At 36.9% G+C, this 27,664-nt stretch overlaps 1 protein-coding gene across 3 annotated transcripts in view; it reads right to left on the bottom strand.

The window, feature by feature from the left end:
- Positions 1-4,728: 4,728 nt before the first annotated feature.
- The window catches only part of DMP1 (dentin matrix acidic phosphoprotein 1), a 34,413-nt gene continuing 11,477 nt past the window's right edge, over positions 4,729-27,664 (bottom strand). Inside the window, exons 1-6 of one of the 3 annotated variants that reach the window (XM_007184122.2) lie at positions 23,993-25,730; positions 12,375-12,449; positions 11,841-11,888; positions 9,299-9,331; positions 9,072-9,119; positions 4,729-7,044 (exon numbers count right to left, since the gene is read on the bottom strand). In XM_007184122.2, coding sequence (XP_007184184.2) covers positions 5,674-7,044; positions 9,072-9,119; positions 9,299-9,331; positions 11,841-11,888; positions 12,375-12,428 — 1,554 coding nt within the window. In that variant the 5' untranslated portion in view covers positions 12,429-12,449; positions 23,993-25,730 and the 3' untranslated portion in view covers positions 4,729-5,673. Of the gene's footprint in view, positions 7,045-9,071; positions 9,120-9,298; positions 9,332-11,840; positions 11,889-12,374; positions 12,861-23,992; positions 25,731-27,664 lie in introns of those variants that run through there. The other 2 variants (XM_007184123.2, XM_007184124.2) reach the window with 2 other exon arrangements.

The raw sequence follows: 27,664 nt of genomic DNA, 5'->3' as shown, positions 1-27,664 counted from the left end.
CGTGAAACGATAAAATTTCTATTTATTCCCAAAGAATAGTTTATATACTGGGGCATTCTCTTCATTACCCATATTTGCAAAAGCTAAATATTCCATTCACTTTAACAGTAAATTCACAGTCTAAAAGTTAATTTAATCTAACTAATACTAAAACCTACTGAGGATGCATAACGATATTCTTAGAGCACAGTTGGAGCACATGTTTTCTTCAATTATTAAATAAAGGAAAGTGAGACTTCCCTGGTGGCGCAGTGGTTAAGAATCCACCTGCCAATGCAGGGGACACTGGTTCGAGCCCTGGTCCGGGAAGATCTCACATGCCATGGAGCAACTAAGCCCGTGCGCCACAACTACTGAAGCCCGCGTGCCTAGAGCCCGTGCTCCACAACAAGAGAAGTGACCGCAGTGAGAAGCCCGCGCACCGCAACGAAGAGTAGCCCCCGCTCGCCGCAACTAGAGAAAGCCCGTGTGCAGCAAGGAAGACCCAATGCAGCCAAAAAATAAATAAATAAAGCTATTAAATCTGGTCAAAAGTATGGATCTTTTAAAAAATAAAATAAAATAAAGGAAAGCTAACTCAGTGTTTCTGGTGAGAACTCTAAATTATATAGTCTCTGAATATATACATATATTAATGAGGATGTAGATTAAGCTGCTGCAATGTGGAAATCCCAAAATACAGTGGATTAAACAATATTGAAGCTTATTTCTCTCTCATGAAACAACCAAGAGGAGGGTACTTTTTGGTACAAGGAAACTATTTCTAAAGTTGCCAATTTCTAGCCAATGGGGAGAGAGGAGAGGAAAGGAAAGAGGCCAAGCACATCACTTCCGCTCACATGCTGTTGGCCAGAACTTAGCCACATGTGCGTGCCTAGCTGCACGGAAGTTTGGGAAACGGAGTCTCCATCTCGGCAGCCATGTGCCCGACTGAAAATCAAAGATTTTTATTACTAATACAAAGAAGAGGAAAAGGGATATTGGGGATAAATCTCAACTTCCGCAACATCTACATACAATCCAGAATCTAAATATACTTGGAATGTAAAGGAACGATATGGTTGAAAATTTTACTTTGAGAAAATTTATTTTCATGATGTGTTCTATATCAACATTTAAGAAGTTTAAAATTTGTATTCATTTGATCAAAAAGAAATTTTATGATAGACTATCTTCCTTTATACAAGCTTTAGCTATGATATGCAAGTGATGTATAGCAAGTGATGCGTGTAATATGAATCATGCTATACTCTCAACACTATTCCTCAGCACTGACTTGGGCTTTTCCAGAACACAATAGTTCCACAGAACAATGTTCAGTCAGATCTTATACGATTGTCAGTGTTATTTCCTTTATTTAATTGAATAGATTCTGACAGCTTAGGCATGGACTCCTTTGAGAATCTGATGAAAATCGTGGATCCTCTACTCAAATATATCAACGATTTAGCAAATAATTTTAGGGGCATTAGAAACACCTTGCCCCATGAAGCCCAGTTTCAGAGTGTCTTGATTTCCCCCCGGTCTTCCACAGAAGCCTAGGAAAGTATAGATAAAATCACTAATCCCTCTCTCTGGGACCCACCAATGGAATTCCTGGAGCTCTGGCCCAAGGTGGACACCTAGCACAGGACCTGAAGCGTACTGATGCTAAATGATGTTAGTTCCCTGGTGTTTCAAAGCGCCTTTGCTCCCTGTAAGAACTCCTTGGTGTGCTGACATAGGCGAAAGTAAACAAATTAAATTATTGTTAATTAAAAAAAAAAAAAAGAATTCCTTGGTGGTCCATGCATTCCCCTTGGTATTAGTGTTGCTTCTCCCATCTTCACCAACATGAATCACAACCAGAGCCTTGGTGGTTGACTTGGTCATTCCCATGACATTAATGCCGCTCCTCCTTTTGGCATGGACATGGACCTTCTCCCCATCAGTGGGATGTTTCTCAATCTTTTTGCTCACCCAGCATCTGAAGCACCTTCTTACATATATTACCTCCTTATACGTTTGGACGAGAGACAAAATTCACCTTGTGATGTTGAAACTGAAAATGCAAGATACTTTCTCTCTAGGGTCCCTTGTAACTATTGCATGGGCACTTAGTATAGGCTCTGACAGGTTTATGCATCTGCCACAAACTTTGAACTAAGAGCTAGTGATAGAACACAGCAGGGTCCGTGGAGAACGGTCTCTGGCAGCAGTGACAGCTGGGATCTGCGGTACCAGTGTTATTGTAATAGTACCGGTGTTACTGTAATAGTACCGGTGTTACTGTAATAGTACCGGTGTTATTGTAATAGTACCAGTGTTATTGTAATAGTACCAGTGTTACCGGCAGCATCCAGAGTCATTACCAGTAGGAACAGCAGTACAAGCCACAGTGTCTTGTGCTTTGTAGTAGAATCAGTGGCTTCCAGGCTGAATGAGTTCTCCTGCATATTAAGCCATGTTTCCTAAAGCCTTCAGTATAAGCTTCCTCTTTTGGACACCCATATTCCTAGCTTCTCCAGCAGCACTATGATATTTCCTTGTACAAAATCTTCAGTAGTAATCTTCACTGTGACATAGATCTACATGGGAAACTTTGTGGGAAATAAGAATGAATTTCTCCACTGAAAGGGGCAGGTCTAGGAACATAAGCCATTAGAAAATGACTGAGAGGCTCTTGGGTTCTTTCCATGCTGAGAGCAAGCAGAGAATATAGCATTTCCTTTACTTATATTTCGAGCAGATAAGGCCATAATCGTATACTCATGAATCTTATTCCACGGCTTGAAACTTTCAGTGGTTCATCATCAAACTGAAATGGAAGCAGGCTCTGTCATTTTTTGGATTTTAAACTAGAATAATTAACTTAGCTTTTCTGTGTTTCATTTGCTCTTCTTTATTTTTTATATATTTTTAGAGGGGTAGAGAGGTTGTAATATCCATGAAAGATGTTTGTGATATGTATGATGTATAATACATGAAAACCTGGTGCTAGAAAGGCACTCCGTGAAAATGAAGTTTATTCTCCTTAATCTGGCATTCAGAGGCCTTCACTTTAGATCACGATCTGCCTTTCCGATCTCTTCTCTTATCACTTCCCTTCCCTCTTCCTCTCTTCCAAATGCTTTGGTGACACCAGATTTTAAAAATCATACCTTAATGTGGCATAAACAATTCCATGTATCTACTCCTCCGTTCTCTCTGCTTGGAATGTGCTTCTCCCCTGTTTTCTTTTTTCACTCCCCAAGGTCCACCTATGTTGTCCAGTACGTCCTCTACTTAGCTGTTAAGTTAGCCAGTGTTCCGAGGTTATATGACCTAAGTTCATGAGTCTGAGTTCATTGGGCTTTTTGGTTGCAAGGAACAAAGATGTCAGAAAGGTGGGTGTATTGTAAGGATACAGGTGGCACTTAAGAGGAAAGAATGTCACAGGGATCCAAGAAGGCCTGACAGGCAATAGGAGAGTCAGGATCCAAGAATGAGAGGAAGAGGATTACGATTTACTCCCCAGCATCAGGAGTTCAATAATCTTCAGTTTTGTGCTCCACCATTCATGGACTTAAGCTTTCTCCTTATTCCTGCTTCTCTGTATTTTCCCGTCTGTTTTTGTTCAGACCACTTTCTGACATCTCTCTCCCTAAATATCCAAATTTACAGAGAGGGAAAATCAGATTAGACCCCAAGCCACCATCGTTGTTGTTCAGGCAGAGCCTTTGTGCCACGCCTCCTCTGAGGCTGCTGGCCGACTTCCTTTGGGTTGGGTGCCTGTCCCACACCATCACCTGTGGTGAGGCGGGACATTTGAGTGGCTAGAACCTGGTCACCTATGTCTCAAGCAACCAGGAGATCTGTGCATGGGCAGTTCTCCTCAGAAGACACTGTGGGTTGGTAGGAATCTGTAGGTTAATAAAGCCAGGTAAGTAATCCAGAGAGTCAGAGAACCCAAATGTAGGTGTGCAGATGGGCTACTTCAGAACCTCCTGGGATCCTTTTTAAAATACAGAACTTGGGGTTTCACTCCAGATCTACTGAATTAAAATCTGAAGGGAGAGGATTAGAGAACTATATATATTTTATCTCCGCAAGAGACCATAGCTTTGACGTTATGAGGGAACAGAGCTATGTGAAAGATGGGAAGGGTCAGGCTGAAGGTTAGGAAGTCTTCTTGATTCTCTGAATGAATTTGTAGGGGAATTTTGATGTTCTCTAGTGGCAGTGTGTGTGAAAACGCATTTGAAAAGTGGAAGTGCTGAGATGAGGTAGTTTCCTTCAAAGAAATACAGTGTAAGGAATGTGTATCCCTGTAGTTTCCAGAGTTTACACTTATGACTCAGAGACACCAGCAAGAACTAATGTTAAACCCAAACACCATGAACTTTTGGCATGGCCTTATATAAAAGCTGAGAGCTTGCTTCCTTTTTTTAACCTTATCTATAACAGGTATATTTAGTGAAATATCATAAGCAACATGTAAAGTAACTTTATCAAAATGCTGCCTGAAGTATAAATAAAATTAAATTTTCAGGAAATAATTTAAGAAGATCCTTTGTTTTAATGGGAGAAAGCTAATAGACTATTTTGCAATGCTTTAAAGGAAGAGTCGTTTCATATAAATATATCCTAAAAGTTGACATCCCTATAAAAAATAAGCACATACTTCTTCTGGATATTATTATCTTTATTACAAAACAAATATTTTATGTTGAGGTAACATTTCAAAGGGTATTCGGCAAAAATCAGTTGAATTCTATACACACAATTTTGCTACGTGCGACACAGGCAGAGGACTCTGAGAACAGGTTTTCTAACATTGCACATAGACTGATCTTAGAAAAAATTAAGCTGAAAGTTGTCTATTTAAAGAAGAATTTTCTTTTTCCACGCTCCCCAACCCATTCCTCCACATCACCAGTGGTCAGGGAGGTGATTCTCACTGGAGTTCCACAAAAAACATTGAAAAGGATCAATTAATTGAAAAAAAAAGTTTTACTTATCCAAAACACCTCACTTTGCCATAATTTGAAAGTGTTTTCACAAACTAAATATTTATTCATACAGGATTTTCTATTGCTTATACCAAGAATAAATAGAATTGTCTTGTCTTAAATGGAGAAATCCTATGCAATGCTCCAACTCCAGTGTCTTTTCTGCTGTGAAGCCTTCTCTGATTCTCTAAGGCAATGTTGGTCCCCGCTCTGTGCTCCCATATGTTCTGTTCATACCTGTGTTATAGGACTCACCCCACTGGATAGTAGTAATTCTTGCTTCCGTCATATGTATCCCTCTTTAGCTTTATTTATCCCTCCAGAAGCTCGTCAGGAGCAAGAACCAAGTCTGAAGCTTCTTTATATCCCCAGCACCTAGCACAGTGCCTGGTACCTCACGGAATCTCAATAACTGTGTGTTAGGTTAATGAGTTAGGAACTATTTCAGCTGTGAAGCTATAATGCACATCTTTCCTTGCTTCGGGTCTCACTGAGGGTATTCTAGTGAAATTCCCCGTTATTGAAACCTCTATGGTTTGGTGACATCCTAGAAAGAAGTATAATGTCCAGTATTTCCTTTCATAAAGGAATGGTCTCTGGTTATTCTTCTGATACAAACATCAATAAATTACAGTTATAATGATCTCCCTAGTCTCCAGCCCCCACGACACCTGTGTGCGAGAGGCACCGAGGAGCGCCCGCGCTAATAGCCGTCTTGGCAGTCATTGTCATCTTGATCCCCGATGGGTTTGTTGTGATAAGCATCGACTGTTAATCTTCTGCTTTCCATCTCAGTGTTTTTGGACTGGATTTCTTCCTCGCTGCTTGATGTGCTCTCGGTTGAGCTGCTCTCTTCTTTTGATTTGCTGCTGTCCTGAGAATCGCTGCCCTGCTCTTCCTCAGATGGGCTGTCCTGGCTTTCCTGGCTCTGGCTCTCTGTTGAGGCGCTGGGAGACCAGGGGCCCTCCTGGCTGGAACTGTTCTCCTCTTCAGTGGACTCCGGGCTTTCCTCTGAGGATCTGGTGCTCTCACTGGATTCGCTGTCAGTTTGCTCCTCTCTGGATTTGCTCTCTGAACTGGAGGGTTTATCCAAGCTGTCCTCTTCACTGGAGTCACTAGCTTCCTGTTCTTTTGAGTGACTGGTAACGTTATTGGGGTTGTCACCCCTGGACTCACTCACTACCTCTTCCTGAGATTCACTACTATTTTCTTGAGAAGGCAGGTCAACCTCTTGACTAGACTCACTGCTGGGGTCTTGGCCATGCTGACTGTCTTCCGGGGACCGATTCTCCTCGCTCTCCTGTTGAGAGCCACTCTTGCTGTGTTCCCTGGATTGGCTGAGACCAGCCTCTTTGGAGTCGGGGTGTTCTGTGGAGTCACTCTTGCTTTCTTCCACTGTGTTCCTACCATCAGGCTCACCTCTGCCATCTTCCTCGGAGATGCGAGACGATCTGAAGAATTTCCTACTGGGATACCCCACTGATGGGCCTTCACCAGAATCCTGAGTGCTTGCTTGCTCCTTTTTGTTCCCTCTCGAACCTTTTGACTTGATGCTGGCACTGCTTATTCTGGAATTGCTTCTCTCACTCCTGAAGGTGGCCGGGTCATCGCTCTGCATTCCTTCGTCGTCAAACTCAGAGCCATCCCCGTGGCTACTAACCCCCTCAGTGTCGCCTCCCACCCAGAGCTCTTCACTCTCGCTGTCTGGAGTGGAGTCGCCTCCCTCAGGCCTGCTGGGCCCCTCGTGCTCACTGCCGAAGTCCCTGCTCTCACTGGTGGTGTCTTGGGCGCTGTCTTCCCCCTGTGGGACACTCTCCTCTGCGGATCGTGTGGTGTCAGAGGACTCCTCATCACTTCCGAGTCTGGAGTTCCCTCCTCGCCTCTCTTCAGGTCCTGGGCCATTGTCATCATCAGCCAAGGTGTCATCTCCACTCTCGTCTTCATCGTCATCTTTATCATCTCCTTCTTTTCCTCCACTCCTAGAAAGGCCACCAGCTGGTCTATGAATGTATTGCTGATGATCAAGGCCCAGGCCCTCCTCTGATTCAGTGCTGTCGCTGGAGTCTTCATTTACCTGGAGTTTGGGGTTAACAGACATGGTTAGTACCCCAGGAGCTGCTCTCAAGGGTGTTATTTAATGCCCGTCTAGGCTCTTTTTGCTTTCTTCTTCCGATGTCCCTCATCAAAGCCATGTTCAATTTTATGGCTCAATAATGTTTCAACCAGGGGTTAAAAAGGAAGGAAGAACAGTTGAAAGTCAAGTCATTCCATTTTACACAGGCACAGTTCACTTAATGCTGCAAAAATTTTCTCAAAAATTTTATAGAAATCACATTTATGGAACTCAATATTTAAGTGGGAGTCCTTAAAGGATACTTTTGGAGAATTTTTTGTAAATTAAAGAATTGGTTTATAATACTCACTCATCAAGTTGTTTGGTTTAAAACAGAGTTTTTTAAAATACTGGGTGATTTTTAAAATGACTCAAATTTTTTTTTCTAATCAACTCTGGGGGAAAAAATGTATTAGGGCAGGCGGATGAAACCTTTCGCTAAAATGAAAGTATAATATTGTAGTAAGGTATAAATCTCACCAAAACCATGTTTAGACCTCATTTGCACAGGCAGAGAGCTGCCTGTAGAAGGCTTAGCTGAAAGCCTGTAACTAGTGTGACCACCAAGACAGCTTAGTTCTAACTGTGAGCTCAGAGAGGTGATTCCCCAGAAGTAAAACAATTGGATGCTCTACTCAGATAAGGAGGGATAGTGAATCTTCATTCATTACGCTCTGGAAAAATCTGCTCTCTCTACCATATCCTATGACAGAACATTCTTGCCAACTTTTTTTTTTTTTTTCCCACATGTCCCTACTCATCAATGTCTGAGTTTCCAGTCAGGACTACAGGGTGATGACACCTTTTCCCATCACTAGCGTTTACACTGATCCATTAGAACTGAGCATCTATTTAGTTTTCCTAACCTCGATAGGCACATACTGCACCCCTCCCAAGGTGCTGTCATCATCTGAGAGCCCAGAGAACACTGAGGCAATAAATCACAATGTCCCCAGAAAAGAGCATTTCCCCAATTCTATGCTTATAAATCTGTAAAATGTTCCTCTGACAATCTTTAGTAAATCGTGGTAAAAAGCCTAAATCCATTTTCCAACTCTGAGTGAGTATAGAATGCAACATGGGTCAAAGTTTCAGGGAGAAACCTGGTTCCTAGAATGTCTGGAGCCCCTCGGGGTTGAGATTGGTCAAAATGATAGGACAGCTAAGAAAGCAGTGACACTGTCTTAGGAAAATGAAAAGAATAAGGAGGAGGAGGAGGAGGAGAGGAGAGGGAAGGGAGAGGGAAGATGGGGAGGAGAAAGAGGATAAGAAGAGGAAGCTGCCAAGTTTTCTATTAAAGTGATACAAGCTAAGTCAGCTTTCCCCTCTCCCAGGGCCACAGATGAGACGATTTTAAAGATGTCATTACTAAAGCATGAAATCACTTTCACACTCTTACCATCATCTCAGGCCATTTGGAAAGTAGTAAATCCAAACCGCAAGTGATTGATGTGTGTCCTATTTTTTTCTTTATTCAGGAATTACCAACATGAAGCAGCTGTCTCCTTAAAGGTTCCTCAGGGCTCTCCTATTCTCTCCTCCAACAGGATTCCGGGCACAGAGGTGGTCTCCAGACCCAGCAGGTATCTCACATTAACCAGAACTCTTTGCCAGATCTGAACTGCTCCAATTGTAAAACCAACATTTGAGATTTATGAGTGAGCTATTCCTTGTCTTACAGAGTCTATGACCGTGTGTGTGTGTGTGTGTGTGTGTGTGTGTGTGTGTGTGTTTTCTCTTTAACTAGAGGGACATTTAGGGCCACAGTGTCTATCATCTGGCTCCAGTGATAAATATGGAATGAAGAGCATGTCTACCTCTGAATTCTCCCACTCATTTTCCCCTTCCTATTTTGTGGGATGATTTAGCCAGCATAACCAAAGGTTAGAAAATATTATATTTAGAATGGTCACTAGGTAATTTAATCTAACATCATTTCCTTTGATTCCTAAGTAGCCTGGAAAGTTAAGAAAGGTTTGTTTAATTACCTGTTCCTCTGAGCTAACTTTACTTTCTTCTGATGACTCACTTCTCTTCTAAAAAGAAAAAAAAAAGTTTATTTTTCATGTTCGTAATTCCTGAGTAAAGAAAAAAATAGGACACACATCAATCGCTTGTGGTTTGGATTTACTACTTTCCAAATGGCCTGAGATGATGATGAGTGTGAAAGTGATTTCATGAGACGTTTATGATAAAAAATCAGTGATATAGTTACCAAAGGTGGTGTTGGTGTCTGAGCCAAATGACCCTGTAAAGAAGGAAGGAAGACAAGTTACTCTTTCACAGATGGATCATATCATTGCAAACATTTAGGATAATTTTAGGTTTTTTTTAGTATATTGATATATATTTTGTATTCACATGAATATTAATGCTATTTTATAATGAAATGGCTAAAAAATGAATGTCAGATGACCAGTGGCCTGAAAAGACCTTGTGATATAAAAAACCTGGAAGATTTTTGTATTTCCAATACTTAGACAAAAATACAATTTCTCTGAAGAAAAATATACAACCTAGAGGAAATGTAAGAGAGGAAAAAGAGCATTGGAACTCACAAACCCAGATTTAAGTCTCAGTTAGCTCCTTGGCTTAGGTTTTAGCCCTGAAAACTGTCTTGATGCCAGCACTGAAATTCATGTGTTCCAGGAAACATCTAGCCTCAGGTAAACTGCGATGGTTGGTCACTCTATGTGAATTTGCACAATTCACTTCACCTATCTGACGTCAGTTTCTTATTCGTAAATTAAGAATATTAGCAACCACTGTGCTCATTGCACATGGTTGCTGTGAGGATGAAATTGGCTAATGCCCATGGAAGCATCTTGAAAAGTATTCAGTATGATATAAGCTGAAGAAGTGATCCATTTAGAGAACATCTACTTTATAAAATTCAATAGCGGACAAAACTGAATTGAAGAAGCCATTAAACCTTTCTTGAGTCACGTAAGATCACCAAAATAACAAAGGCTAAATCTGAAACTTAGTCATAGTTCTGATTTATTTCACTTTCTTCAATCTGATGAGAACTCTAAGAATGCCTGTACCACCTCTGGTACCCTCTCCCCATCTACTCTCCCTCCCCTTGAACATGACGAAATCCCAAATCCCATGTGGCTCAAAGCCACTGAGCAATGGGTGTGAAGACCCAAGGTGCAGAGAAGAGCAGAGGGTAGCTGCTGTCAGCATGTCTTCAACAAGCCTCTCAGCGACGCTGGGCCGGGATAGCTCCTAGAGGAAGGGCCTGTCATCACTTAAAGTCTTTGCCCTGTGACACTGCGGCAGGCACCATGGCAGACTCTACCCCCGTCACTTAGCATCTGGAATTAGGAATGGAAGGGAGCAACACATTGGTATTTTTCTCATGCCAAGGCTAGACTTGAGAACACAGTGTGTTTGGGGTACTCAGGCTGAATGAAAGAAGGGATCCACAGCAACTGCTTTTAAATAAACCAGCCTAAGGACGTTCCTGATGAAAGTTCATGTAAGAAATCCTGCGATATCTATTCCAGCCTCAAGCAGGGGCAGGACCCCATCTCAGGCCTCTGACATTATCTGGCCATCACTAATAGCATTGTGCCCTAGCTGTGTCCTACGTAAAAGCCAGCAGGAAACAAGGTAATGAAAAAACATTCTGATTTAGGTTGAGATTTTAAGCCTTACTCCTAAAGTCAGCCCTTTATCTCCATGGGTTCCACATCCACGGATTCAGCCAAACTCAGATCAAAAATATTTTTAAGAAAAGAAAGAAAGAAAGAAAGAAACCTCCAGAAGTTTCCTAAAGGCAAAACTTGTATTTGCTGCACTCCAGCAAATATTTACATGGCATTTACATTGTATTAGGTATTATAAGTAATCTAGAGATAATTTAAAATACACATGAGGATGTATGCAGGTTACATGCAAATACTACATCATTTTATATAATGACTTGAGCATCCATGGATCTTGGTATCCGAGGGGGTCCTGGAACTAATGCCCTGCGGATACAGAGTGACAATTGTAGTTCCAATCTTGAAAAGCTACTGACTTCCTAGACCTGACCCCTTCCCAAGAGGGATGTAACACCCCAGTAAAGAAAATGAATTCTGGAGTCAGAGCGACCTGGGTTCAAAGTCTGGCTCTAACGCTAATTAACCACATAACCTAGACAGACTAGGTTACTCTCTGTGTCTCAACACAGAAAATACAACACCTAATTCACTAGGGGTACTGTGAAGATTGAGAAAGTTAATACATGCAAGACACACAGAACCGTGTCTGGCAGTGGTTGTTGAGTTATTGAGAGTTAATAATGATTGGGTTATTTGGAGCCAACACTCAATAAACATTAGCTATCATTCTGAAGACTCTAGCATTCTCTCATTCTTCTTTCTCTTCTCACCTTCCGGGACTTGATCTCCTAACCTCCTGCCTACCAGACATCTGATAAAACAGATTTCTAGTCCTAACCCCTCAAGGACAATCTTGGCTCACTGTCATCCACCCCCTTGCACTACTATACAGACCAACCACAAAAATAAAGCTAAAGGAAAAAAATGCTTCCTCACCAAATTATACTATTAAGTTGGAGTTGAAGCATTATATGGACTACATTTTCTTATAAGAACTAGAAATTATAGCCCTTACTCCCTATATCTTAGGTTATTAATGTGTTCATTAAGTCATTAGTAGTTTCAACATTTGCAATGAAGCCATCTTGGTTATACTAATAACATATTAAAATAAAAATATTTCATAAAAACTTTTCTACTCACCTTCCATTCTTCAGAACTCTTAGATTCAGTATTTTGATCCCTGGCAACCTAGAAAATTCAGCACAAGTGGTCGGCCCACAGAAATTTCCAAAGCAGCAGCTATTAACACTTCACATACTTGGGAGTGGTATTAGTCAAATTTTAGCATGCATCAGAATCACCTGGAGGCCTTGTTAAGACACAGATTGCTGTGCCCTATCGCTGGAGAGTCTGGTTTAGTAGGTATGATGGGGGACCTAAGAACTTACATTTCTAACAAGGTCTTAGTTGGTGCTGATACTACTGGTCTGGGGAATGACGCTTTGAGAACCACTGCTCATGAGGAAGAAACAAGAGCAGCCTAACTATATGAATGGCAACTGAACAGAACAAGGAATTATTCGGATGATATTTTAAAGAAAAGAGCTTCCTAAGAAGCTACATTTTCATCTGACTGGAACATACACACAGCCAGTTTGTCTTATAGCCAATGCAATTTGTGCAGTTTTAGGTATAAACACTTTTTTTTTCATGCATCCCTACCCTGATACTTACTGGGAGAGCACAGGACAATCCCCACAAGAACATAAGCAGGATGCTGGTCTTCATTGCTGGGTATGTCACCTCTACCTGTGATGAAAGACAGAAGATGCTTTTCTCCACCCCCAAGAAATATAGAAGCTTCAACTTTTTAACACCTTCTTTCTATTAAAAAAAATAAACTCATCCAAATGTCCATCAACTGAAGAATGGATAAACATAATGCACTATATCCATACAGTGGAGTATTATTCAGCCATAAAAAGGAATGGAGTACTGATACATGCTACAAAGTAGAGGAACCTTGCAAACATTATACTGAATGAAAGAAGCCAGATACGAAAGACCACATATTGCATGATTCCATTCATATGAAAAACCCACAATAGGCAAATCTATAGAGACAGAAAGTAAGTGTTTGCCCGGGGCTGGAGGATATGAGCTGATGGGGTGACAACTAAGGGGTGAATTTTGAACATAATGAAAATGTTCTAAAGCTGACTTTGGTGAAGGTGGAATAACTCTTGTGAATATATGAAAAACCATTGAACGGTATACTTCAAATGGGTGAGGCATATGGTGTGTGAATTATATCTCAATAAAGCTGTTTTTAAAAAACCTCACTCCTAAGAGCTAAATCGAAAAGTTTTCAATGAGGAGCTCTGTAAACACTTCTTCACTAACACATAAACTATGACAAATGGAGGAAAAGTTAGGAAAAAGCAATAGAGAAATTTCTGACCATTCACTTTTTTTCTTTTTAACATCTTTATTGGAGTATAATTGCATTACAATGGTGTGTTAGTTTCTGCTGTATCATAAAGTGAATCAGCTATACATATACATATATCCCCATATCCCCTCCCTCTTGCGTCTCCCTCCCATCCTCTCTATCCCACTCCTCTAGGTGGTCATAAAGCACCGAGCTGATCTCCCTGTGCTATGCGGCTGCTTCCCACTAGCTATCTAATGTGGCAGAACAGACTGGCAAATATCTTCAGACCAAAAAACTACATTTATTGATACCATTGATACCATTGATACCATTGATAGGTGGTGGGCATTTATCTTCACACACACATGGCTCCTCATTCACGTTTATAACCACATAATAACGTCTAGACAAAATAGTTTGGTTTTGTATTTTTTTCTTCATCTTCAAGAGATGCATTATGGCAGGCTTCATATTACAGCTCCAGAAAGCATTTAATATCCTCTGTGCTACTTTTAGTCATACATTATACATGATTATGCTAAATTTTTAAAGTGTCATTCACAATACTGAAGGATTCAGGGAAGATTAGAGGTTTGGGATACACTTGTGAATCACACTGAGAGAAACCTGCCAAATCAAACTGTACTTTCCTGGAGGGTGGCTTCATTTCACACTTCAAGAACTGGTGGTTTGGAAAACAATTTGTTCTATATCTAAAAATAGACATCCTAGATGCTAATGTAAAAGGTTATTGAAATGATTTAAAAGGAAAACAATTTGTTCTATATCTAAAAATAGACATCCTAGATGCTAATGTAAAAAGTTATTGAAATGATTTAAAAGGAAAACAATTTGTTCTATATCTAAAAATAGACATCCTAGATGCTAATGTAAAAGGTTATTGAAATGATTTAAAAGGAAAACAATTTGTTCTATATCTAAAAATAGACATCCTAGATGCTAATGTAAAAGGTTATTGAAATGATTTAAAAGGAAAACAATTTGTTCTATATCTAAAAATAGACATCCTAGATGCTAATGTAAAAAGTTATTGAAATGATTTAAAAGGAAAACAATTTGTTCTATATCTAAAAATAGACATCCTAGATGCTAATGTAAAAAGTTATTGAAATGATTTAAAAGGAAAACAATTTGTTCTATATCTAAAAATAGACATCCTAGATGCTAATGTAAAAGGTTATTGAAATGATTTAAAAGGAAAACAATTTGTTCTATATCTAAAAATAGACATCCTAGATGCTAATGTAAAAAGTTATTGAAATGATTTAAAAGGAAAACAATTTGTTCTATATCTAAAAATAGACATCCTAGATGCTAATGTAAAAGGTTATTGAAATGATTTAAAAGGAAAACAATTTGTTCTATATCTAAAAATAGACATCCTAGATGCTAATGTAAAAGGTTATTGAAATGATTTAAAAGGAAAACAATTTGTTCTATATCTAAAAATAGACATCCTAGATGCTAATGTAAAAAGTTATTGAAATGATTTAAAAGGAAAACAATTTGTTCTATATCTAAAAATAGACATCCTAGATGCTAATGTAAAAAGTTATTGAAATGATTTAAAAGGAAAACAATTTGTTCTATATCTAAAAATAGACATCCTAGATGCTAATGTAAAAGGTTATTGAAATGATTTAAAAGGAAAACAATTTGTTCTATATCTAAAAATAGACATCCTAGATGCTAATGTAAAAAGTTATTGAAATGATTTAAAAGGAAAACAATTTGTTCTATATCTAAAAATAGACATCCTAGATGCTAATGTAAAAAGTTATTGAAATGATTTAAAAGGAAAACAATTTGTTCTATATCTAAAAATAGACATCCTAGATGCTAATGTAAAAGGTTATTGAAATGATTTAAAAGGAAAACAATTTGTTCTATATCTAAAAATAGACATCCTAGATGCTAATGTAAAAAGTTATTGAAATGATTTAAAAGGAAAACAATTTGTTCTATATCTAAAAATAGACATCCTAGATGCTAATGTAAAAAGTTATTGAAATGATTTAAAAGGAAAACAATTTGTTCTATATCTAAAAATAGACATCCTAGATGCTAATGTAAAAAGTTATTGAAATGATTTAAAAGGAAAACAATTTGTTCTATATCTAAAAATAGACATCCTAGATGCTAATGTAAAAAGTTATTGAAATGATTTAAAAGGAAAACAATTTGTTCTATATCTAAAAATAGACATCCTAGATGCTAATGTAAAAAGTTATTGAAATGATTTAAAAGGAAAACAATTTGTTCTATATCTAAAAATAGACATCCTAGATGCTAATGTAAAAGGTTATTGAAATGATTTAAAAGGAAAACAATTTGTTCTATATCTAAAAATAGACATCCTAGATGCTAATGTAAAAAGTTATTGAAATGATTTAAAAGGAAAACAATTTGTTCTATATCTAAAAATAGACATCCTAGATGCTAATGTAAAAGGTTATTGAAATGATTTAAAAGGAAAACAATTTGTTCTATATCTAAAAATAGACATCCTAGATGCTAATGTAAAAGGTTATTGAAATGATTTAAAAGGAAAACAATTTGTTCTATATCTAAAAATAGACATCCTAGATGCTAATGTAAAAGGTTATTGAAATGATTTAAAAGGAAAACAATTTGTTCTATATCTAAAAATAGACATCCTAGATGCTAATGTAAAAAGTTATTGAAATGATTTAAAAGGAAAACAATTTGTTCTATATCTAAAAATAGACATCCTAGATGCTAATGTAAAAAGTTATTGAAATGATTTAAAAGGAAAACAATTTGTTCTATATCTAAAAATAGACATCCTAGATGCTAATGTAAAAAGTTATTGAAATGATTTAAAAGGAAAACAATTTGTTCTATATCTAAAAATAGACATCCTAGATGCTAATGTAAAAGGTTATTGAAATGATTTAAAAGGAAAACAATTTGTTCTATATCTAAAAATAGACATCCTAGATGCTAATGTAAAAAGTTATTGAAATGATTTAAAAGGAAAACAATTTGTTCTATATCTAAAAATAGACATCCTAGATGCTAATGTAAAAGGTTATTGAAATGATTTAAAAGGAAAACAATTTGTTCTATATCTAAAAATAGACATCCTAGATGCTAATGTAAAAAGTTATTGAAATGATTTAAAAGGAAAACAATTTGTTCTATATCTAAAAATAGACATCCTAGATGCTAATGTAAAAAGTTATTGAAATGATTTAAAAGGAAAACAATTTGTTCTATATCTAAAAATAGACATCCTAGATGCTAATGTAAAAAGTTATTGAAATGATTTAAAAGGAAAACAATTTGTTCTATATCTAAAAATAGACATCCTAGATGCTAATGTAAAAAGTTATTGAAATGATTTAAAAGGAAAACAATTTGTTCTATATCTAAAAATAGACATCCTAGATGCTAATGTAAAAAGTTATTGAAATGATTTAAAAGGAAAACAATTTGTTCTATATCTAAAAATAGACATCCTAGATGCTAATGTAAAAAGTTATTGAAATGATTTAAAAGGAAAACAATTTGTTCTATATCTAAAAATAGACATCCTAGATGCTAATGTAAAAAGTTATTGAAATGATTTAAAAGGAAAACAATTTGTTCTATATCTAAAAATAGACATCCTAGATGCTAATGTAAAAAGTTATTGAAATGATTTAAAAGGAAAACAATTTGTTCTATATCTAAAAATAGACATCCTAGATGCTAATGTAAAAAGTTATTGAAATGATTTAAAAGGAAAACAATTTGTTCTATATCTAAAAATAGACATCCTAGATGCTAATGTAAAAAGTTATTGAAATGATTTAAAAGGAAAACAATTTGTTCTATATCTAAAAATAGACATCCTAGATGCTAATGTAAAAGGTTATTGAAATGATTTAAAAGGAAAACAATTTGTTCTATATCTAAAAATAGACATCCTAGATGCTAATGTAAAAGGTTATTGAAATGATTTAAAAGGAAAACAATTTGTTCTATATCTAAAAATAGACATCCTAGATGCTAATGTAAAAGGTTATTGAAATGATTTAAAAGGAAAACAATTTGTTCTATATCTAAAAATAGACATCCTAGATGCTAATGTAAAAAGTTATTGAAATGATTTAAAAGGAAAACAATTTGTTCTATATCTAAAAATAGACATCCTAGATGCTAATGTAAAAGGTTATTGAAATGATTTAAAAGGAAAACAATTTGTTCTATATCTAAAAATAGACATCCTAGATGCTAATGTAAAAAGTTATTGAAATGATTTAAAAGGAAAACAATTTGTTCTATATCTAAAAATAGACATCCTAGATGCTAATGTAAAAGGTTATTGAAATGATTTAAAAGGAAAACAATTTGTTCTATATCTAAAAATAGACATCCTAGATGCTAATGTAAAAGGTTATTGAAATGATTTAAAAGGAAAACAATTTGTTCTATATCTAAAAATAGACATCCTAGATGCTAATGTAAAAGGTTATTGAAATGATTTAAAAGGAAAACAATTTGTTCTATATCTAAAAATAGACATCCTAGATGCTAATGTAAAAGGTTATTGAAATGATTTAAAAGGAAAACAATTTGTTCTATATCTAAAAATAGACATCCTAGATGCTAATGTAAAAGGTTATTGAAATGATTTAAAAGGAAAACAATTTGTTCTATATCTAAAAATAGACATCCTAGATGCTAATGTAAAAGGTTATTGAAATGATTTAAAAGGAAAACAATTTGTTCTATATCTAAAAATAGACATCCTAGATGCTAATGTAAAAGGTTATTGAAATGATTTAAAAGGAAAACAATTTGTTCTATATCTAAAAATAGACATCCTAGATGCTAATGTAAAAGGTTATTGAAATGATTTAAAAGGAAAACAATTTGTTCTATATCTAAAAATAGACATCCTAGATGCTAATGTAAAAAGTTATTGAAATGATTTAAAAGGAAAACAATTTGTTCTATATCTAAAAATAGACATCCTAGATGCTAATGTAAAAAGTTATTGAAATGATTTAAAAGGAAAACAATTTGTTCTATATCTAAAAATAGACATCCTAGATGCTAATGTAAAAAGTTATTGAAATGATTTAAAAGGAAAACAATTTGTTCTATATCTAAAAATAGACATCCTAGATGCTAATGTAAAAGGTTATTGAAATGATTTAAAAGGAAAACAATTTGTTCTATATCTAAAAATAGACATCCTAGATGCTAATGTAAAAAGTTATTGAAATGATTTAAAAGGAAAACAATTTGTTCTATATCTAAAAATAGACATCCTAGATGCTAATGTAAAAGGTTATTGAAATGATTTAAAAGGAAAACAATTTGTTCTATATCTAAAAATAGACATCCTAGATGCTAATGTAAAAAGTTATTGAAATGATTTAAAAGGAAAACAATTTGTTCTATATCTAAAAATAGACATCCTAGATGCTAATGTAAAAAGTTATTGAAATGATTTAAAAGGAAAACAATTTGTTCTATATCTAAAAATAGACATCCTAGATGCTAATGTAAAAAGTTATTGAAATGATTTAAAAGGAAAACAATTTGTTCTATATCTAAAAATAGACATCCTAGATGCTAATGTAAAAAGTTATTGAAATGATTTAAAAGGAAAACAATTTGTTCTATATCTAAAAATAGACATCCTAGATGCTAATGTAAAAAGTTATTGAAATGATTTAAAAGGAAAACAATTTGTTCTATATCTAAAAATAGACATCCTAGATGCTAATGTAAAAAGTTATTGAAATGATTTAAAAGGAAAACAATTTGTTCTATATCTAAAAATAGACATCCTAGATGCTAATGTAAAAAGTTATTGAAATGATTTAAAAGGAAAACAATTTGTTCTATATCTAAAAATAGACATCCTAGATGCTAATGTAAAAAGTTATTGAAATGATTTAAAAGGAAAACAATTTGTTCTATATCTAAAAATAGACATCCTAGATGCTAATGTAAAAAGTTATTGAAATGATTTAAAAGGAAAACAATTTGTTCTATATCTAAAAATAGACATCCTAGATGCTAATGTAAAAAGTTATTGAAATGATTTAAAAGGAAAACAATTTGTTCTATATCTAAAAATAGACATCCTAGATGCTAATGTAAAAGGTTATTGAAATGATTTAAAAGGAAAACAATTTGTTCTATATCTAAAAATAGACATCCTAGATGCTAATGTAAAAGGTTATTGAAATGATTTAAAAGGAAAACAATTTGTTCTATATCTAAAAATAGACATCCTAGATGCTAATGTAAAAGGTTATTGAAATGATTTAAAAGGAAAACAATTTGTTCTATATCTAAAAATAGACATCCTAGATGCTAATGTAAAAAGTTATTGAAATGATTTAAAAGGAAAACAATTTGTTCTATATCTAAAAATAGACATCCTAGATGCTAATGTAAAAAGTTATTGAAATGATTTAAAAGGAAAACAATTTGTTCTATATCTAAAAATAGACATCCTAGATGCTAATGTAAAAGGTTATTGAAATGATTTAAAAGGAAAACAATTTGTTCTATATCTAAAAATAGACATCCTAGATGCTAATGTAAAAAGTTATTGAAATGATTTAAAAGGAAAACAATTTGTTCTATATCTAAAAATAGACATCCTAGATGCTAATGTAAAAAGTTATTGAAATGATTTAAAAGGAAAACAATTTGCCCTGCACTCGTAAGCCCTGGGGCTGCCCTAACAGACTTGTCAGATGGACATCCGTATACTCTGTGGAAAATCCTGCTGGCTGATTTCAGACTTCACTTTTGCTGATTTGTGTCTTTTTTTTTTTTTTTTTAACTTTTGGATTTATTTATTTATTTACTTATGGCTGTGTTGGGTCTTCGTTTCTGTGCAAGGGCTTTCTCTAGTTGTGGCAAGCGGGGGCCACTCTTCATCGCGGTGCGCGGGCCTCTCACTATCGCGGCCTCTCTTGTTGCGGACCACAGGCTCCAGACGCACAGGCTCAGTAATTGTGGCTCACGGGCCTAGTTGCTCCGCAGCATGTGGGATCCTCCCGGACCAGGGCTCGAACCCGTGTCCCCTGCATTGGCAGGTGGACTCTCAACCACTGCGCCACCAGGGAAGCCCCTGATTAGTGTCTTTAAATGTTAAATATATACTATGCCAGTGACAAAAGATCTAAGCCAGAGATCCCCAACCTTGGTTGTATATCAGTATCACCTGGGGAGATTTAAAGCAATACCAGTGCACAAACCCACCATGGGGTAATAAATCAGTTCACTGGGGGTGGGAACAAGCATGGGTTTGTTTTCAAGGTGCTCCAAATGATTTTACCCTCTGATCTAAGAAATAATAGTACCTTGCTCCATAATGTCTGAATACACTGAATAATGTCTGAAACATTGGGCTCAAGAAGTCACCTAATCTTATTTTTTTTATTTATTCAAGAAAACAATAGAAATCCTAAGATAAGCAGACTGAGAAGTTTCCTCATTTCTACCTTCATAAAGCTCAAATGGTCCAACAGAGCCTCTCCTCCTGTATCTTGAGTGTTATTCCTTGTCAACATAGCTATTCCTTGTGTTATTTTCTTTATTCTAATCCAGCATACTTCATATCAGTCCTTGTATGTTGATATTATTTTTATTTCTTTTTCAAATCTTTCCCCTAATATCAACAGAGAAAACATACGAAAATGTTCAGCTGCCCCTAAAACAAGCCTAATTCAACAGATATTACTTCTGAAGGAAACCAGAATATCTCATCCCAAAATATGCCTCTTTGACATAAAAATTATCTTGAGCTGAAGGTACTTGAGAAACTGCAGATGCAAGAAGGGTGCTCTGATCTTCCTTCTTTTTCCCAGAAGCAGGAGATAAATCTCCCTCGTGAAATGTGCCCTCCCTCTCCCAGGAGGAGGGAAGACCTTCTCATCACCAGAGACGGAGTCAAGGCTGAGGGAAATCCTTGCAAACAAATCAGTTAAACTAACCCGATCTTCCAGGTTACTTCTCCACAATCTGCTGCCCCTGTGTCTTGTCAATCCTTCACAAATGTATTGTTTCTTTGCCTAAAAGGTGTAAAATCTTCCACTCCGGTCACTTCTTCACGTCCTCATTCTCTTGTGAAGGTGCCCATGTACATGTAAAAAATTTAATAAAACTTGTATGCTTTTCTCCTGTTCATCTGTCTTATGCCAGTTTAATTCTTAAGCTCAGCCAGAGACCCCAAGAGGACAGAGGAAAATTTTTCCTCCCCTACACTTCCCTTTAGTTCCCATAATCAAAACATTTTCTTTTAAGAAGTTCTCAGGTTCATTTCTTAAGGAAAGGAAAGTTTCTCCCAAATACGACACTCTCAAAATAACTGCGTACCAATGGTTTTGGCTTCATAGGTCAGATAATCATGAGGTCTCTCACATTTTCATTTTTAAAGTGAAATTTGAATAGAGTGATAATCTCATGGTGCTCTAAAACCCAGCAAATGTTCCAAGAAGTCAACGAATATTGAGTTCTCCTCTTGTATTTTCTTTTGCTTCTCTCTTATCTAAATAACAAAAAAATGCTCTACACCAATGAATGTTGTGTGTTTTATGAAGGAAGTGTGTGCTTCCAGTGTTCAGTTTCTCAGGGGTGTAATATTATGAAACATAAGGAAGATGCAGTGACTCGTTCATGCTTCTAGAAATAACATTTAGCACCCTGACTCGAAGTCATAATTTTCCAAGTAAGAGTCTGGCAAACTAAAATAAAATACAGCCTGAGGTCCCGAGAGAGCTGATGTTGCCAACCATAGAATATAGTCTGCCATCAAGCATTACAGAAAGTCAGAGCTCAAACACTATACGTATTAGGTTTTCAATTAGTATTTTTGATAAGAATAATTATACTTGTGTGAAGTGTATTCCAAATGAGAGCTCCAAACTTTCATAAGCTTTTTACCTACCACCCCCCAAAAGAGTAGAAGCAGATATGCAGTAGCCCTATTCTGAGTAATAAATGAGCAAAATAGCTACAAGCCTAAAAGATGAGTCCAGAACCCTAAGTTCTTCTTCAGTGATTGGTAAATGTCATTTCTACATTGCACGTGCTGTCATTCTACAATGAGAACATGTAACAAAAGGAAATCAACAACCTCAATTTGAGTTCCACCTGTATGGAAGGCAATGTGTGTATCAGAGCTTTTCAACCTTTATGAGTTGTTCTCCCAGAATTGAAAAGATCCAAAGTGTTTAGGATCTGGAGAAGTGGATTGCAGTCCCTTCTCTCTCTGGCCACCCTCAAGTGTAGCCAGAACTTCTTTGTGCTCTCAAGTAAGAGACCTTGTTCCAGAACTTCCTCAGAGTCAATATTCACTTTTAAAGTATATATTTTCTTTTATGTAAACTAAAATGAAAGAGGTAGGCTAAAGGAAGGAAATGAAAAACTTGAAAAATCATAAGCTCAATTTATCATGCTTAGTTTGCTTATTTTTGACTTCATGTTGTTATCCTTAATAATACTAATGAATAATATATCCATTTATTAGCAGTCAATAAATAGCTGTTGAGAACATCCTATGTGCCAGGCACTGCTCTAGCTGCTTGAGTATACAACAATGTGTAATAATGATAATATGCTTGTCTTACAAAAACAAAATTACCCAGAACCCAAGTAACCAGAACCTCCATTAGCTAGAATTTGTTTCTTTATTACTCTTTGAAAATAAAGTGGAATTTGGCCAGGACATGAATTCTATCACAAATTCAGAAAACCAAATAAATAAATCAATAAAAATTCCCAAACATTCCAATTGTAATTGTCTTGAGGTCAGTTATAATCAATCCCATGTTATACGCTTTCAACCACAGTAAAATAACTCCTAGGTGTCCCCAAATTAAATATAGATGTGGGAGGACACACAGCATCTGAGACACATTGGTCCACATCGCCATTTTGGGGATCTCTAGCGGACTAACACCGTTAGAAAATTGTTTGTTTGTTTAAACATTTTAACCAACCAGATCGAAGTAGCATAGTCTACTTGGCTCTCAGTCAAACAGAAAGTATGGGTCACCAGAAGTTATAGCTCTTGAAGAAGAGGAGTGCCTGAAGTGTTGCTATTACACGTGGGATCTTCTAGGTGTCATGCAGAAAGCATTGCCTGACCACAGCTCCCACTCTGTTGTGGAAGACAGACACTTCTGATATAGATGAAGAAGTGGAATAAATGCAGCAAATAAAAATCCACATGGGCAGGAGTATATATACTTCTAAGTCTTCTACACTAGGAAAGGTTTTTTAAAAGACAGTTATATTCAACATTTACTGACCTCTGACTGTATGCAAGGCATCATGCTAACATGAATACCCAGCCAGACAATAGAAAAGCAGTATAATTATCACAGCCATGGTTTGTTTCAGAAGTCTTAACATCTCCTTTCAGCTACTCAGTTCTCAGGAATATTATTGGATGAATAGCATTATCTGATTTTCAGCTTAAGAGACCATATTTACAAAGTTCTGCCAGTCTAGTTTAGATTCTTTTATAACATCTTGTAGGCCATGAGCATACCTATATCCATAAAATCTAAATGTAAAAGCTGTATTTGTTTTGATAATTAAAGCAAAACTTCAGAATGACCTTCCATCTGCCACCTAATTAGTAAAATTTCCCTTTCAGAATACCATGCAGAGATCTAATTAAAGTATTACTGAGAAGAGCACCTGTCTCTATTGACTTAACCTGTCATTTTAATATCATTATTTACTGTGGCATAAACAACTGGAACAAAATGGAATCGTTTTTACCCAAGGCACAGCTCTCCCCATCTTTCTCTGCATGACATAATGCCGCTCAACATGTACACATGCTTAATATTTTCCAAACAACACAGCAGAAGTCATTAAAAAAAATTAAACAACGAGAATGTCTTACCTTCTTCAGTTTCACAAAGACTTTGCCCCAAATGTCTCAACAATCAGGCTGATGTTCTCATAGGGGAAATCTGTGACAATGAAGCCACTCTTGTGTTGAGGTTCTGAACACTTCTCTGATGGTGCAGGAATTTAAACTCTGCTTCGGCTCTTCCCAGCCAATCAGCTGCGGCCTGGGGGTGACTGACATCACAAGGTGTGACCGGGACTCCAGTACACCCACACTTCCTCCAGCTTACAGAAGCAGATTTTCCCTAAAAAGCTCTTGTGGTTCCCAAATGACTAGACTAGTTTCAATTAAATTGAAGATCTTCCTAAAGCTTTATTTTGATTTCTAAATATATGTCATTCACATCCATGCAGGCTTATGAGCATTATAAACAATGACAATATCTTCCACCCACTGGCAGATCCCAGCAGACACAAGGATGGGAAAAGGAGAGTCAAGGAGTAGGTAGAAAGTTTCCTGTTAATGTACATTTCCAGGTTGCACACGAAGAACCTACTAAAATACTAGATTTGCCTAAATTGTTGGTGTTGAGAAGATGGGCCTTCATTCTTGCCCTTTTCATCTTTTAACAACTTCCATTACTCATCTCCTTTTCCTCTCATCTGCCTACCCTCCTATACACACAAAGGTCCAAAATTCTTACTAATCTAACAAAGTAGCCCCTTACAGAATTCTGTGGTGATTGGAAATGTTAAAGCACCTCCCTAAGTAACTTTCATTTTTAATTGAAAATAATTTAAATCCAGCACTTCATTACTCCCCTCAACTGCCTGCCACATTTTGGTTTTAACGCTGGTGACTCTGAAATCAGTATTGGATTAAAAGAAAGACTAGTTGGGCAGCATCCGGAGAAATCAATTTCCAAGGGACTTTCTGCCATTCCTGAAAAAGTAATGAAATGAATAAAATGGTATTGACCAGGACTCTTCAGGGAGTGTGCTGAAAGTTGTGTAGGGAGCTGGAAGTGAGGTGGGCAGCTCCCAAGGAGCATGCTCAAGTAACAGTAGAAAGACCACTGGACAAATATTTAAAGAATATAAGCCACCTGAATTTAACTTCCTCAAGAGTGGGGATGTTTGCTTTAATTACTGGTGTATATTGTCCTAATATCTAGGTGCCTGGGTCATAATAAACACTCAATAAACAGTTTTATGAATGAATGAGTGGCTTTTAACTGGGCCAGACTATTAACTTGCCTGCGGTACCCACATGATTCACTCTGACTTTTTTTGAAAGAGTTATGATTGTTGGAAATTTTAATTGATGCTCCTACCAACCTGGTTCTGGAGAATTGGGGTGCCCAGCGTTATCCAGGAAACTAACATCTAACTCATGGGTTTTTAACTTTCTCACTGTGAACTGCGATGAGGCTGGGGCAGAAAATGTGGAGAGGAGAGTCTATTTTCATACAGGGCTGATTAAAAGACCAAAGTTCATAGGCGGAAGCTATAAATTCCCTATGTTCTGTTCTGGTTCTGAATTACACTTCCTGGTGGTTTCATAGGTCTTGACTGAGGTCTATCCTAGAAGCAACTTATAATCTAATGTCAGAGCGGATTCTGGGAAGGTTTTGGCAAAGGGTATTACAGGACGTTGTTTTAGGATCTCTCCAAATTCCCACATAAAAACAGACAGAACAACTAGATAACAAGACTGAAAACCATGGACAACATGTACAACAAAACTAAATGTTTTAGTCCTATTGCTGCCTTAAAAACCATTTCACTACTTTATATATTAACACAACAACTATTTTGTTATCTCTCATAGCTAGGGCTGCAGTCATCTGGGGACTCAACTGAAACAGAATATTCAATATCGCTCTCATATGGTTGTTTCTGGGGAGCTGGAACGGTTATCCTGAGCACTTTAGTTCTCCCTCCCATGGCCTCTCCTTGTGGCTTGGCCTTTTCCCATGGTGGCTGGAGTCCAAGAGCTGCCCGAATGTCACTGTCTCCATATTCTAATGGTCAAATCAATCACAGGGCCATCCCAGATTCAGAAGGAGAAATCGTCTCTATCTTTTGATGTGAAGAGCAGAATGACTGTACAGGGAGCAGAGGAAATGTTGAGGCCATTTTAGAGATTGGTTACCACACTACATGACAGGTTGTAGCCACAAACTCCAAACAAAGCGGCTGAGGACAAGCCACCAACTGCCACAATTCCTACATCATCTGTGCAGGACTAAGCAGAGGGAAGCAAAAGGACATCTGATGGACATGCGAACAGGAAACACCAACATAGTCAATAATTGTCGCTGGTAGGTGCGAAGGGAACATAATAAAATCTGAAAGATCTGGAGCGGTCTAGCCCCTAAAAATTCTCAAAACAGACACCACAGCTGCCTTCCAGGACAGACCCACATAGAGGAGAAACTGCTGGGAGTGGAATAAAAATTTCACAGAATAGGTAAAGTAAAGGAGGCACGAATAAGTGTGGGAGAAGGAAATGGAAACAGCAAGTCTTAGAAAGAAAGCTGCTACATTTTTTTAAAATTAATTAATTTATTTATTTTTGGCTATGTTGGGTCTTTGTTTCTGTGCAAGGGCTTTCTCCAGTTGTGGCAAGCGGGGGCCACTCTTCATCGCGGTGCGTGGGCCTCTCACTATCGCGGCCTCTCTTGTTGCAGAGCACAGGCTCCAGACGCGCAGGCTCAGCAATTGTGGCTCACGGGCCTTGTCGCTCCGTGGCATGTGGGATCTTCCCAGACCAGGGCTCGAACCCGTGTCCCCTGCATTAGCAGGCAGATTCTCAACCACTGCGCCACCAGGGAAGCCCTACATTTTTTAACACAATATGAGAACAAGAGAAGAGGGTGAAAGCTACCCTGAGCTATACCTCCTTCCAAAAGTTCAGGAAAACCAACTTCATATAAAAACAGCGAAAAGCTATGAAGTTTAGATTAGAGCAGAAAACAAACAACCTTACAGACAATGAAAGCATGCTGAGAATATATCAACACTGTGACATTCTATTTTAAAAATAGCAAAAAGACATTATGAAAATGGCACAATGGATGGAAAACAACATAAATAGAAATTAGAATAATTTAGAAATTATTGAAAGTCATGAAAATTTTGAAATAAGAGAAAAATTTTGAAAATGAAGACTAAACTAAAAGGAAGAAAAGAGGGAATAAACACAACAGATAATTCCTTAAGAGAACTAGAAGGCAAAAAAAAGAGGAAAATGTTTTAAATTTAAAAGAAATGGGGGGGACCTTCAAAATGGCAGAGGAGTAAGATGTGGAGATCACCTTCCTCCCCACAAATACATCAAAAATACATCTACATGTGGAACAATTCCTACAGAACACCAACTGAACACTGGCAGAAGACCTCAGACTTCCAAAAAGGAAACGATTAAAATGTCCATAAAATTGCACACCCCATGCACTATAAAGTAAGCCATGTGGCTGACAGGGTCTTGGTGCTCTGGCTGGGTGTCAGGCCTGAGGCTCTGAGGTGGGAGAGCCGAGATCAGGACATAGGTCCACCAGAGACCTCCCGGCTCCATGCAATATCAAACGGCAAAAGCTCTCCCAGAGATCTCCATCTCAATACTAAGACCCAACTCCACTCAACAGCCAGCAAGCTACAGTGCTGGACACCCTATGCCAAACAACTAGCAAGACAGGAACAAAAACCAACCCATTAGCAG

Source organism: Balaenoptera acutorostrata, chromosome 5, assembly GCF_949987535.1.
Source record: "Balaenoptera acutorostrata chromosome 5, mBalAcu1.1, whole genome shotgun sequence".
Lineage (NCBI taxonomy): Eukaryota > Metazoa > Chordata > Mammalia > Artiodactyla > Balaenopteridae > Balaenoptera > Balaenoptera acutorostrata.
The sequence above is the reverse complement of the archived record's forward strand: the minus strand, read 5'-3'. Positions and strand labels throughout refer to the sequence as shown.